The sequence below is a fragment of the Leucoraja erinacea genome, chromosome 8, assembly GCF_028641065.1.
Source record: "Leucoraja erinacea ecotype New England chromosome 8, Leri_hhj_1, whole genome shotgun sequence".
NCBI classification, from domain to species: domain Eukaryota; kingdom Metazoa; phylum Chordata; class Chondrichthyes; order Rajiformes; family Rajidae; genus Leucoraja; species Leucoraja erinaceus.
Genome location: NC_073384.1, coordinates 6964211 through 6977384, shown reverse-complemented (window position 1 = coordinate 6977384; position 13174 = coordinate 6964211). Strand labels below are relative to the sequence as shown.

Sequence of the window (13174 nt, the reverse complement as noted above, 5' to 3'; positions counted from 1 at the left end):
TTGAATTAATAACTATCTTTTTCAAGGATTCTTATCAATTGTTCTTCATACATTAAAAAAAAAACACCCAATGCAGTCTTGCAAGGTTCTAGTTGTACCAAACTGCGTGTGGAATCACCTGCATATGAAATTCATGAAACAAATTTTAATTTTGACCAACAATCTAGTATTAAAACTGATTCCATCCATGTTTTTTTTTTAAACTTAACTTTTTCCCCAGCTAAGTGAATTACAACACCCCAGCTCCCACAGAAGTTATAAAACACTGCCTTCAAATGAGTAGCCCTGGCCTCAATATTATGTCCCATGCCTCAGGCATTATGCTACCCAACTTCAAATTAATAAATTACAGAATAAATGAATCCTACAGAAAAGGTGAGAAATTCATCCCCTTTTAGAAATACTCTACAGTACTTGGAACTGCAAATGCCGGAGTAACTCAGTGGGACAGGCAGTATCTCTGGTGACGTTTCGGGTCGAGACCCTTCTGCAGACAGAAGTTCCAGAGATACCGTATGTCCCGCTGAGTTACTCCAGCATTTTGTGTCTATCTTCGGTTTAAACCAGCATCTGCAGTTCCTTCCTGCACATTATGAGCCTCATCATACTATCTTCAAATACAGAGAACACTTGGCAGAAAAGGATCTTAAATTGTGCCAATGGATATTTTTGTACCTTAAATTTGAATTAAAATTAACAATAGCATGTGCAGCTATGCTGCATTGAAAATCAATTGATCACGTGTGTATGTATACATATTCCTCAAATTCATCAACTGAACTGAAGGTTTTGTTTTTTCCAATTATTAGAAACTGTGGATTTTAAACTTCATATTATATCTCAGATTAATCAAGAACTTTTGGAATATGTGAACAGTAACCATATTAATGATACAGAAAATCATTTGCTTTAGGAAAAACCAGGCCCTTCGGCCTATCGAGCCAGCACCGACCAGCGATCACCCCATACATTAGAACTATCCTACACACTTTACAATTTAACTGAAGCCAATTAGCCTACAAACCTGACGTCTTTGAAATGTGGGAGGAAACCGGAGCACGCAGAGAAAACCCATGTGGTCACACGGAGAGCATACAAACTCCGCACAGACAGCACCCGTAGTCAGGATCGAACCCGGGTGTCTGGAGCTGCAAAAAAAAAAAGGTCCAATCTGCTTGCAAAATAATTTGATTCAGAATACTCATACTTTTGGGATGCAACTTTAGAATCCGATACCAGCATGAAAAATATGCCAAAACCTGAAATGGATATTTAACAGGAAAAACACACTTTAATGAGCAGTTTCTTAATTAGGGAGAAGGCAATGTTTGAAAGTAATTTTCCAGGCACAGAGTAAAATGTAACAGGGTGTGAATGAATATAAAATATATAATTTTATAAAATATAACATTTTTCTGAAAGTAAAGATGTACACAAAAAAAAAAAATAATTTTCAATGAAACAATATAGGAGAGAGATTACGATCATTTAAATTGTAAAATTTCATGTCTTAAAATGCATGAGCAAATATACACTTCATTTCACAAGGGCAATAAAACCATAAAGCTAATTGATACCTCAATGTTAAATTTTACACACTCCCTACAGGCAGTACAGAGACCAAGGTCAGGATCGAACCTTGGTCTCTGGCGCTATCAGGCAGCAACTCTAGCGCTGCGCCACCATGCCGCACCATGGTGCCCTCTGTTGCAGCTTCACCATTTTGATACCTCATTTTTAAACATGCCTCTACTGCTGCTGTCAGTCCACAGATGCTCACGGTTGCCCAGTTTTGATTTGTGAATGAGAACTGGAATGTTCAATAAATATGAATTAAACCCTCATATAATTTTTTTTCTTCTCTACTTGAGTACTGATTCAATTTTATATCCATTACAGAAGATATTAATCATGCACTGCCTGTTATATTGATTAAACAGTGGAACTATTTATTGGAAATTCAATCATCATATCCAATATTGTTCCCTCTCTCCATATTTTCTACTGCCATGCCAAAAATTTGCTAAATTTACAGTATAATCAATTCTTCCTTGTTAAATTCGGTGACCTTTGACGTTTCCAGCTCGTGTTTGCCAAGATTTTTCTCAGCTGCAAGAAACTGTTAAAAAAAACATTCAAGTGGGAGGATTTTGAGAAGGTAATCAAAAAATGAATAATTCTTTTCAAGTTGCTGTTTAGGGATAGTGATTCAATTAATAATCAGACCATATTGTATTACATTAGTGTGTAATCATTCTATGTGCGTTGAAAAAGAGAAGATACTGTTGCATTTTTAATAGTACTATTGTTCACTTGCTTAGTTTAGTTTAGAGATACAGCGCGGAAACAGGTCCTTTGGCCCAACGAGTCCTTGCCCAGTAGAGATTCCGTACACTTACAGCACTATCCTACTCACACTAGGGACAATTTACAATTTTACCAAGCCAATTAACCTACAAACTTGTACATCTTTAATGTAGGAGGAAACCGGAGCACTGGAAAAAACCCGGTGAAACGTCCAAACTCCGTACAGACAAGCACCTGCAGTCAGGATCGAACCCGGGCCTCTGGCGCAGCAAGGTAGCAACTCTACTGCTGCGCCAATGTGCTGCCCGGTTTACCCATGACCTGTGTGGTTTATCTCTGAGCTCTTCAGTTTCCTCCCACACTACCAGGTATGTGGGTTTATTGGCTTGGTGTAAATGTAAATTGCCCTTAGTGTGTGTAGGATAGTGTTAATGTGCGAGGATTGCAAGTCTGTGCAGACTCAGTGGGCCGAAAGGCCTGTTTCCATGCTGCATCTCTATACTAATTTAATATGTTATTCAAACAAGGAAAAACAAAATATACGACTGAATGGTCCACTCAAAGCAGCGACCCAACTTTCACATTCAGGCACTGACTGAATTGCTGCTCATTTACCTACAATGATATTTATCCACAACAATTTTTTTTGCAGCCCATTACTTATCCGTAATACATTTATTTGCAGACTGTTTATAATTTCCAATAGCTATCATTTACTTCTGTGACAGTGGGTAAAATGAATCTCAATTTGTGATATTGTTTCACTCTGATAATATTTATTATTTAACCCTACTGCAGTTGTACAGGGCCCTGGTGAGACCACACCTGGTGTATTGTGTGCAATTTTGGTCTCCTAATTTGAGGAAGGACATTCTTGCTATTGAGGGAGTGCACCAGGTTAATTCCCGGGATGGCGGGACCGACGTATGATGAAAGAATGGGTCAACTGGGCTTGTATTCAGTGGGATTTAGGAGGATGAGAGGGTATGTTATAGAAACATATAACATTCTTGGATTGGGCAGGCTAGATGCACGAAAGATGGGGGGTGGGGGTTCCAGAACCAGGGGTCACAGTTTAGGAATAAGGGGTCGGCCATTTAGGACTGAGATAAGGAAAAAACATCTTTACCCAAAGAATGGTGAATCTGTGGAATTCTCTGCCACGGAAGGCAGTGGAGGCCAATTCACTGGATGTTTTCAAGAGAGAGTTAAATTTAGCTCTTAGGGTTTAGGGAATCGAGGGATAAGGGGAAAAAGCTGGAACGGGGTACTGATTTGGATGATTAGCCATGATCATATTGAATGGCGGTGCTGGCTCGAAGGGCAGAATGGCCTACCTCTGCACCTATTGTCTATGTTTTCCAGGATATAACAACAAACAATTATAATTTCTCTAAAAGATTAGCACAGCTGAAAGTCTTTTGGATAAAATATTACTGTTGCTCCATGTACTTTCCCAGATACACGTAAAAGCTATTAATGCAGTACTTTGAAGGACAGAAGCGGGACCCCCTTTGTGCTGGTCAATAGTTAGCCCTCAATCAACATCATTAGAACTGATAATCAGGGTATTATAATTTCATGTTCATAAGTAACAGAAGCAGAATTGGGCCATTCAGCCCATCAAGTCTACTCCGCCATTCAATCGTGGCTGATCTATCTCTCCCTCCAAACCCCATTCTCCTGCCTTCTCCCCATAACTCCCGACACACTGACGTATTGCATGGAAGTTTGTGGAAGCTTGCTGTTCTCAAGTTGGCTGCTATATTACATTAATGGCAACACTTCAAAAAGACTTCATTGGCTATAAATACTTTCCGATAGCGCAAGTTTAAAATACATTGTATAAACAGGAGTTTTTGTTCCTCATTTCAAAGCATACCAGCACGGTTAAGCTGCCTAAATATGAAACAAAGCACGAAGGAACATACAGGTAGTTCTGTTATAACACGGATTGGATATAAAGCAATTGACAAATTAGGGAACAGTACTTGGATTACTTGGACTGATTGGTTATAAAGTGATTTTGATTGGGAACGAGAGAATCACTTTAAAAATTGGCAAGCAGAAAAAAGGTGTCCTGGGAAAAAAATGTTTCCATGTAGTTTCCTGACAGCAATAGACACCAATGTGTCTTAAGAACACAGCTGCTACTTTCACTCAGGGAGGCCATCTGAAATTAATTTCTCATCACTCCCACTCATTTATCTCATTTGTTTTCTCAACACTTATTTTCTCCGTTTATCTCTACTTTATCATTACACCCGTATCCTTGTCCTAACAATTTCCCCATTTACTACCTTCAAAAGAATCGAGTAACGTTCCGGCACAGTAAAAGATCGTAAGCTCATTAACCCTCTGCTCGTTTGGGAAAAGTATTAAGTTATTCCCATTCCCCTATTCTTCCAAAACCTACCATTTTTTTCCCTTCCAGAATGTATCCGATTCTCTTCTGAAATGTATTAACTAAATTTACTTTCAAACAGAGACACAAATTGCTGGAGTAACTTTGCGGGCCAGGCAGCATCTCCGGAATAAAGGAATAGGTGACATTTTGGGTCGACACCCTTCACAGTTCAGTTTAGTTTATTGTCACGTGTACCGAGGTACAGTGAAAAGCTTTTGTTGCTTGCTAACCAGTCAGCGGAAAGACAATACATGATTACATTCTTCAGACTGAAGAAGGGTCTCGACCTAAAATGTCACCTATTCCTTTTCTTCTGAGAAACTGCCCAATCTGCTGAGTTACTCCAGCATTTTGTGTCTATCTTCGGTGTAAACCGGCATCTGCAGCTCCTTCCTACAAATTTACTTCCAATCACTGTTCAAGTAATGCAGATTGAAATACAGAGCTGAAGTAGTATTGGGAAGCACAAAAGAAGAGGCTAACAAATAGACTTAATGAAAGGATAATAATCCTAAGGTTCATATACAGTGATGGTTGGTCAGGAAATATTAGGCCAGTGAGAAAAGAGGCAACAATAAGTAATATGCTCAGCATCCATGGTAGGTATGAATTAAACTGGACACCTCTAGAGGGCAGCCTTAGTTCATACTCCTTGCAAAAAGGTTTGACAGAATTATATTCTGCACAAACTTGTGTGCAGCTTGCACACCAGAATAATAATAAGGTTAGTAATTAACTTGGTTTATACAGGTACTCAAATATTACTAAAGGAGTATGAAACTACGATAAAATACATAAGATTTTCAGGCATGTGATATGAACAATGTTTAAAGTATTCATGTTCATTTCTAATTACAGAAAGTTGTCAAGCTGGCATGACTATGCCTCAGACTATATTGAGCTGGAGAGAAAGACAGCATGGTGACAGCTCTGCTTTCATGTGGGCAGAGGTTTTCACAGATAATGACACCATTCACCAATCTATTTATGTCCTGTGAAGCACTGAAGAACAAGCTTCAAAGCATCCACAAGACTGTGAAAATCGCTAGAATAAAACCAAGGCCCTTAACAAATGTTTTTCAGGAGTATTTTCCATTATCACTTCCCATGAACATCCTTTATTGCTAACATTTCACACAGTTATACACATGTTATAGCTAACATTTCACACAGTATAATGTACACTTATCAGATGCAAACTTTCCCAGACATTTCAGCATTTCCTACCCTGCTATTATAGAAACATAGAAACGTAGAAAATAGGTGCAGGAGTAGGCCATTCGGCCCTTCGAGCCTGCACCGCCATTCAATATGATCATGGCTGAGCATCCAACTCAGTATCCTGTACCTGCCTTCTCTCCATACCCCCTGATCCATTTAGCCACAAGGGCCACATCTAACTCCCTCTTAAATATAGCCAACGAACTGGCCTCTACTACTTTCTGCGGCAGAGAATTCCAGAGATTCCCCACTCTCTGTGTGAAAAAGTAGTTATGAAATGTGATTTATTCCAATTGCTAAATGAGGATTAAAATCTCACAGATTGTTAAGTCACATGAGACACAGGCAGCACAGTGGTGCAGCAGTAGAGTTGCTGCCTTATAGCACCAGAGACCCAGGTTTGATCCTGTCTATGGGTGCTGTCTGTACGGAGTTTTGTACGTTCACCCTGTGACCGCGTGGGTTTTCACCAGATGCTCTGGTTTTCTCCCACACTACACAGACGTGTCGGTTTGTAGGTTAATTGGCTTCGGTAAATTGTCCAGAGTGAGTATAGTGCTAGTGTGAGGGGATCGCTGGTCGGAGTGGAGTCAGTGGGCCCAAAGGGCCTGTTTACACGCTGTATCGCTAAACTGAACTAAACACGTGAAACAAAAACGCTCGCCTGAGAAAATAGTACAATATTGAAAATGGGCCATTTTCAGGTCATTTCATCAGAGTATTGAGTATAGAAGCTGGGTTGTCATGTTGCAGTTATATAAGATGTTGGTGAGGCCACATGTAGAGTATTGTGTTCTGTTTTGGACTCCATGTGATAGGAAAGTTGTTGTCAAGCTGGAAAGGGTACAAAGAAGATTTACGAGGATGTTGCCAGGGCTCGAGGGCCTGAGCTATAGGGAAAGGCTGAGCATACTGGGAATCTATTCCGTGGAGCGCAGGAGGATGAGGGGTGATCTTATAGAGGAGCACAAAAACATGGGAAGAATAGATCATGTAAACACACAGTATCTTGCCCAGAGTCAGGGAATCGAGAACCAGAGGACATTGGTTTAAGGTGAGGTGGGAAAGATTTAATAAGAACTCGAGGGATAGCTTTTTTCCACAATGGATAATGGGTGTATAGAACGAGCTGCAGGAGGAGGTAGTTAAGGCAGGTTTCACGTTTAAGAGACATATAGACAGGTATATGGATTGGAAAGGTTTCGAGGAATATGGTCTAAACTAGTGCAGATAGGATATATTGGCAGGTATGGGGAATTTGGGCCGCAGGGTCTGTTTGCACGCTGCATTACTCTATGACTATGATTTTATGGCCTGCTTCTTTGTGCAACTATAATCTTTTTCAACCCTCCAACATGTCAGCATTCCTCCATTTCTAGACTCAATTGTTCCACCAGTGGCAGCCAAACTTTGAACACCTTCAAAATACCTCCTTCACAAAGACGTTGAATACTGCACTAATATGTTCAAATGTGGCTTAGTAAAACAAATTGGAATGTTCCTATGGGATATTTATTTATGTTAATTATTTCATGTATATACAATTTAATGTTGCCAAATGAAAAATCTCTTACATTTTTCATAAAGTTATAAAGTTTGTGAAAGAGCATGTGAGAATTTCCTGTGGGATCCTGAACAACTGAAGTTGAAGCCCTTTTTGCTTTGTAAGTATTTTTGAACTATATCTATTATATAACCTTATCCTGTATCTGTACACTGTGAATGGCTCGATAGTAATCATGTATTCAAGTATTGTCTTTCGGCTTGTACTCGCTAGAATTTAGAAGATTGAGGGGGGATCTTATAGAAACTTACAAAATTCTTAAGGGGTTGGACAGGCTAGATGCAGGAAGATTGTTCCCGATGTTGGGGAAGTCCAGAACAAGGGGTCACAGTTTAAGGATAAGGGGGAAATCTTTCAGGACCGAGATGAGGAAAACATTTTTCACACAGAATGGTGAATCTCTGGAATTCTCTGCCACAGAAGGTAGTTGAGGCCAGTTAATTGGCTATATTTAAGAGGGAGTTAGATGTGGCCCTTGTGGCTAAAGGGATCAGGGGGTATGGAGAGAAGGCAGGTACAGGATACCGAGTTGGATGATCAGCCATGATCATATTGAATGGTAGTGCAGGCTCGAAGGGCCGAATGGCCTACTCCTGCACCTATTTTCTATGTTTCTGCTGGCCGATTAGCACTCAACAAAAGCTTTTAACAGCACCTCGGTGGACGTGACAACAAACTAAACTAAATCTAAGACTATATTGTAGGACAGAACTGCAGATGCTGGTTTACATCAAAGATAGACATAAATTGCTGGAGTAATTCAAGCACCATCTCTGGAGAGAAGGAATGCGTGATGATTCGGGTCTGGAGAAGATTCTCGACCCGAAACGTCACCCATTAGAACAGGGGTTCCCAACCTTTTTCGTCCTGTATACCCCTGGCAACTTTAATAGCACATAACAATGTTATTTCACTTATTTATGAACTAATGATGAACAGATACCGGTATACCAGAACTAAACACAGTCAGTCAATGAGAAAAAAGATGTACAAATCCAGAATACACAAATTTACCCCCTGGGTAGGCAAAGTTTTACCCCAGGTTGGGAACCCTTGCATTAGAGTAGTGGTTCTTAACCTTTTTGGCACCAGTACACACATACATGAACAAAATACTGTATGTGGTATATACCTTTGTTAGGTTCCTAAACATGGGTTCAACAAATTGATATGTTATTTGTGTCCCCTTCATGACCCCCGGCAAAGCCCCAAATGAGGGGGGGTCACGACCCCCAGGTTAAGAACCACTGCATTAGAGTCTGAAGAAGGGTCACGACCCAAAACATCACCCATTCCTTCCCTCCAGAGATACTGCCTGTCCCGCTGAGTTACTCCAGCATTCTGTATCTACCTAATCTACATATTGTGGATCTGCACTTGAAGCCAAAATAATTTACTCTGGAAGTGTTACATTTTTAAAATATGGAAGTATTTTCACAAACAATAGTTGAATATTCATTCTGATAAATCATTTTAAACATGGGTGTGTGAAAAAAAACTTGTCCAAGGCAGCAGTAAAGATAAAACACAAAACATCATACAAGCTAAGCAGAAATACCATAGGGCTTAGTGATCCCACAATCAATGAATGAATTCAAAGCTCCATGGAATTGCATTAGATCACGGGATCAAGGAGAGATAGCTGAATGGATAGAAAATTGGCTTCATGGAAGGAAGCAGAGGGTGATGGTGGAAGGCTGTTTTTCGGACAAGTGGTATGCCTTCGGGTTCAGTGCTGGGCCCATTCTGTTTGTCAAGGTTAAGAATTTCCATCCAAAAGACAGCATGAGAACCTGCTGCTACGATGCCAGACATGTTACGGCCCAGAGATATGTAGCAGGACATATGCCCAATGCCACTTTGAAGAATATCCATTAATATGAAACAGTCAACTAATTTCTATATCTTGGACATATAATTTATCTACTACTTAGGCAGTAGTCCCAATGGGTTTTGAGCAATACCCGATTAGTTTAAAGATTTAGTTTAGAGATAAAGCGTGGAAACAGGCCCTTCGGCCACGGGTTTGCAAGGATCAGCGATCCCCGCACATTAACACAACCCTACACACACTAGGGACAATTTTACATTTTATAGCAAGCCAATTAACCTACAAACCTGTACGTCTCTGGAATGTGGGGGGAAACCGAAGATCTCGGTGAAAACCCACACGGTCACGGGGAGAACGTACAAACTCCGTACAGACAGCGCCCGTAGTCAGGATCGAACCCGGGTCACTGGCTCTGCAAGGCAGCAACTCTACCTCTATGCTGCAATGGCTGCTTCTAATATCACATAAGAAAAAACAGAAAAACTGGCAATCTAATATAACATAACCGATTGACATTAGGCTTGGCTACACATTTCATTAAGGAACGCATGTCCATTGGTGGCAATTTACTGAGTTAAAAACATTAACGACTTTGAACATTAGCATTCATTTGCAAGAAATTTGATTCTTGAACTATTAGAGAAATATTATAATGTTAGCTTTCCAGTGGTTAAAGTGATGGCAACATTCTGACTTCAACCCAAGTTCACTCTGCAAAAGGATAAGGCTTTGGTGCAGCCGACAAAAGTCACGAATATAATCAATTACAGTGAATAACAAAGCAAAACGTAGACCCATCTGTTCATTCAGTGATCAACCAAAAACATTTTTTGTTACGGACATGACCCAGGCAAATCAGAACAGTTATTTCCAATCCCACTGCTCCGAGCCTTTCACCAGGAAACCAGACATCACCAACACTGCTCACCATCTTAATCTAATTTGCACACCAAGACTGCCTGGATATAGTATTCTTCAGGACTTTCACATCAACATAGTAGCACGTCTCAAGAGTTTCTAAATTGGCAGATATGCATACAAACCAACTACTTTTACCTTCACGTGGTAAATTACCCAATCAGTAGGATAAAAATTGAACACAAGAACATTATTTACCGACTATTCATCTTGATTCCAAGTTCGATTGCTACATTACAGGGATGTAATGCTAAGGCTTTATAAGGTGCTGGTCAGGCTGCATTTATAGTACAGTGAGCAATTTTGGGCCCCACATCTGAGGAAGGGCGTGCTGGTGCTGGAGAAGGCTCAGCGAGGTTTACGAGAATGATCCCAGATGAGTGGGTTAACATATGATGAGCATTTGATGGTGTTGGGCCTGTACTTGCTGGAGTTTTGAAGGATGGAAGGAGATCTCACTGAAACTTACTGAATACTGAAAGGCATGGATAGAGTGGATGTGGAGAGCATGTTTCCACTCATGAAAGAATCTAGGACCAGAGGTTATAGCCTCAAAATAAAAGGATGTTCCTTTAGGGAGAGATGGGGAGGAATTTCTTCAGAGGATGGTGAATCTGTGGAATTCATCGCCACAGACGGTTGTGGAGGCCAATGGATATATTTTATGGCAGAGATAGATAAATGTTTAATTAGTGCGGATGTCAAGGGTTATGTGGAGAAGCCAGGAGAATGGGTTGAGAGGGAGAGATAGATCGGCCATGATTGAATGGCAGAGTAGACATGATGGGCTGGATGACCCAATTCTGCTCCCATCACACAAACTTATTACGTAAGAGCAGCTGGCTTCTCAATATAATAAAATACATGTAAACTGCACTGCAGATTCGAAATGATATGACCAAGACAAAGAACAAAATCTGTACCTTCATAGGAGCTAGCTGAATAGGTGTGATACAAGACGGATCAACCACAGGTTTTGGTCTATTTGCCGTATCTGCAAGCAAGCTTTGCCATTGCTGAGGAAGTCCTATGAATTTCTGCTCATGGTGGTCAAATCCAGTGTGAACTCGATGTTCAAAATTAGAAGGTGCAGAGATTTCAAGGCGTTTCTTCTTCTTTCCAAACATACTGGAAAATTCTAGTAGACCTGCAAAAATATTAGAGGCTGCGTTATGATATAGTGCTGGTCAAACGTCTTTAACATGTAAAATAGGGAAAACAAACGTGATTAGGCATCATATGTACCTTCTGAATTTGTAATCGTTAGGGAAGTACTCTGCATATCGGCAACGTGGATGTGTTGTGCACACTAACCTGCTGTTAGTGCCCCCTTAAAACTGTCTAAGTGAAGGTGATTTGACTATATTGTTGTCTAGTTATTCCATTCCCTTAAGGTTCTTACAAAGAATGAGTTCTTATAAATATCTGTCCTAGCGAATGGGGTTTCTATTTGCATATCATTTCTCTTTCTTGTTCTCCTTTCTGTTTAGTATGTTATGTATCTATCTGCAGTTATGCCCACAATATATTATAGGAAATATTATATTATATTAAATATTATATTATATTAAATATTATATTATATTAAATATTATATGACTTCATATTACATGAAACCAAAATATCTGAAGACATTTTCAGGTTGTTCTACATTTGTAATGGAGCAGTGCAAGCAGAAATAAATAATTTACAAAAATATCAGAGTCAGGAGTCAGGATAAATTTATTAGGCAAGTATGTATACATACAAGGAATTTGACGGTGCATTGCTCACACATGGTAAAAACACAATATACACCAGACAATTAAAAATAAAACATTATCATTTAAACATGTGAAAATAAAGTACCAGAGTACAATGAGGCTACAGACTTTTTGATGTTGAGCAGAGCTACTGCTCGTGGAAAAATGCTGTTTTTATGTCGGGCTGTGGAGGCTTTGACAGTCCAGAGTGGCCTCCCAGAGGGAAGTACTTCAAAGAGTTTGTGGCCAGGGGTCAGGGATGATCTTACCCGCTCGCTTCCTGGCCCTTGCAGTGCACAGTTCATCGATGGGTGTAAAGTTACAGCCAACTTCCTCGGCTAATCGAACGATGCGCTGCAGCCTCCAGATGTCATGCTGGGTGGCTGAGCCAAACCAGACCATTGAAGGTAAGGACAGACTCTATAGTGGTAGTGTAAAACTGGACCATCATTGCCTGTGGCAGGTTGTGTTTTCTCAGCTGTGTTGGAAGTACATCCTCTGTTGTGCCTTTTTGACTGTGGAGTTGATGGTGGCCTCCCATTTAAGGTCATTGGAGATTATGGTTCCCAGGAACTTAAATGACTCCACAGTAGTGATTGTAGTGTTGTTGATGATGAGTGGGAGCTCTCCTAAAGTCTACAATAAATTCCACTGTCTTAAGAGCATTGATCTCCAGGTTATTGCGATGGCACCAGGACGCCAGCTGTGTCACTTCCTGTCTGTAGGCAGACTCCTGCCTATGCTGGATCAGTCCAATCACAGTTGTGTCGTTCGCAAACTTGAACAACTTGACAGAGGAGTTTGTGGAGGTGCAGCCATTGGTGTAGAGAGAGTAAACAAGAGGGGAGAGTACGCAGCCTTGCGGTGCTCCTATGCTGAGGGTCAACGCAGGTCCGAGATGTACTTTTCCAGCCTCACATGCTGCTTCCTGTCCGTCAGGAAGTTGGTGATCCACTGATAGAGGGGTTCAGGCACAGTCAGCTGGGAGAGTTTGGAGTGTAGTAGCTCTGGCACAATGGTGTTGAATCCAGAGCTAAAATCCACAAACAGGACCCTCGCATAGGTCCCCTGGTGGTCTAGGTACTGGAGGATGAAGTGCAGGCCTAGGTTGACCGCATCATCCGCTGATCTATTGGCCCGGTATACAAACTGCAGGGGGTCAAGCAGGGGGTTTGTGATACTTT

At 40.6% G+C, this 13174-nt stretch overlaps 1 protein-coding gene across 4 annotated transcripts in view; it reads right to left on the bottom strand.

Moving 5' to 3' along the window:
- The window catches only part of pak5 (p21 protein (Cdc42/Rac)-activated kinase 5), a 151852-nt gene that overhangs the window by 49337 nt on the left and 89341 nt on the right, over nucleotides 1-13174 (bottom strand). For all 4 annotated transcript variants that reach the window (XM_055638936.1, XM_055638939.1, XM_055638937.1 and 1 more), the window contains exon 3: nucleotides 11172-11395. In XM_055638936.1, coding sequence (XP_055494911.1) covers nucleotides 11172-11375 — 204 coding nt within the window. In that variant the 5' untranslated portion in view covers nucleotides 11376-11395. The remainder of the gene's footprint in view (nucleotides 1-11171; nucleotides 11396-13174) is intronic.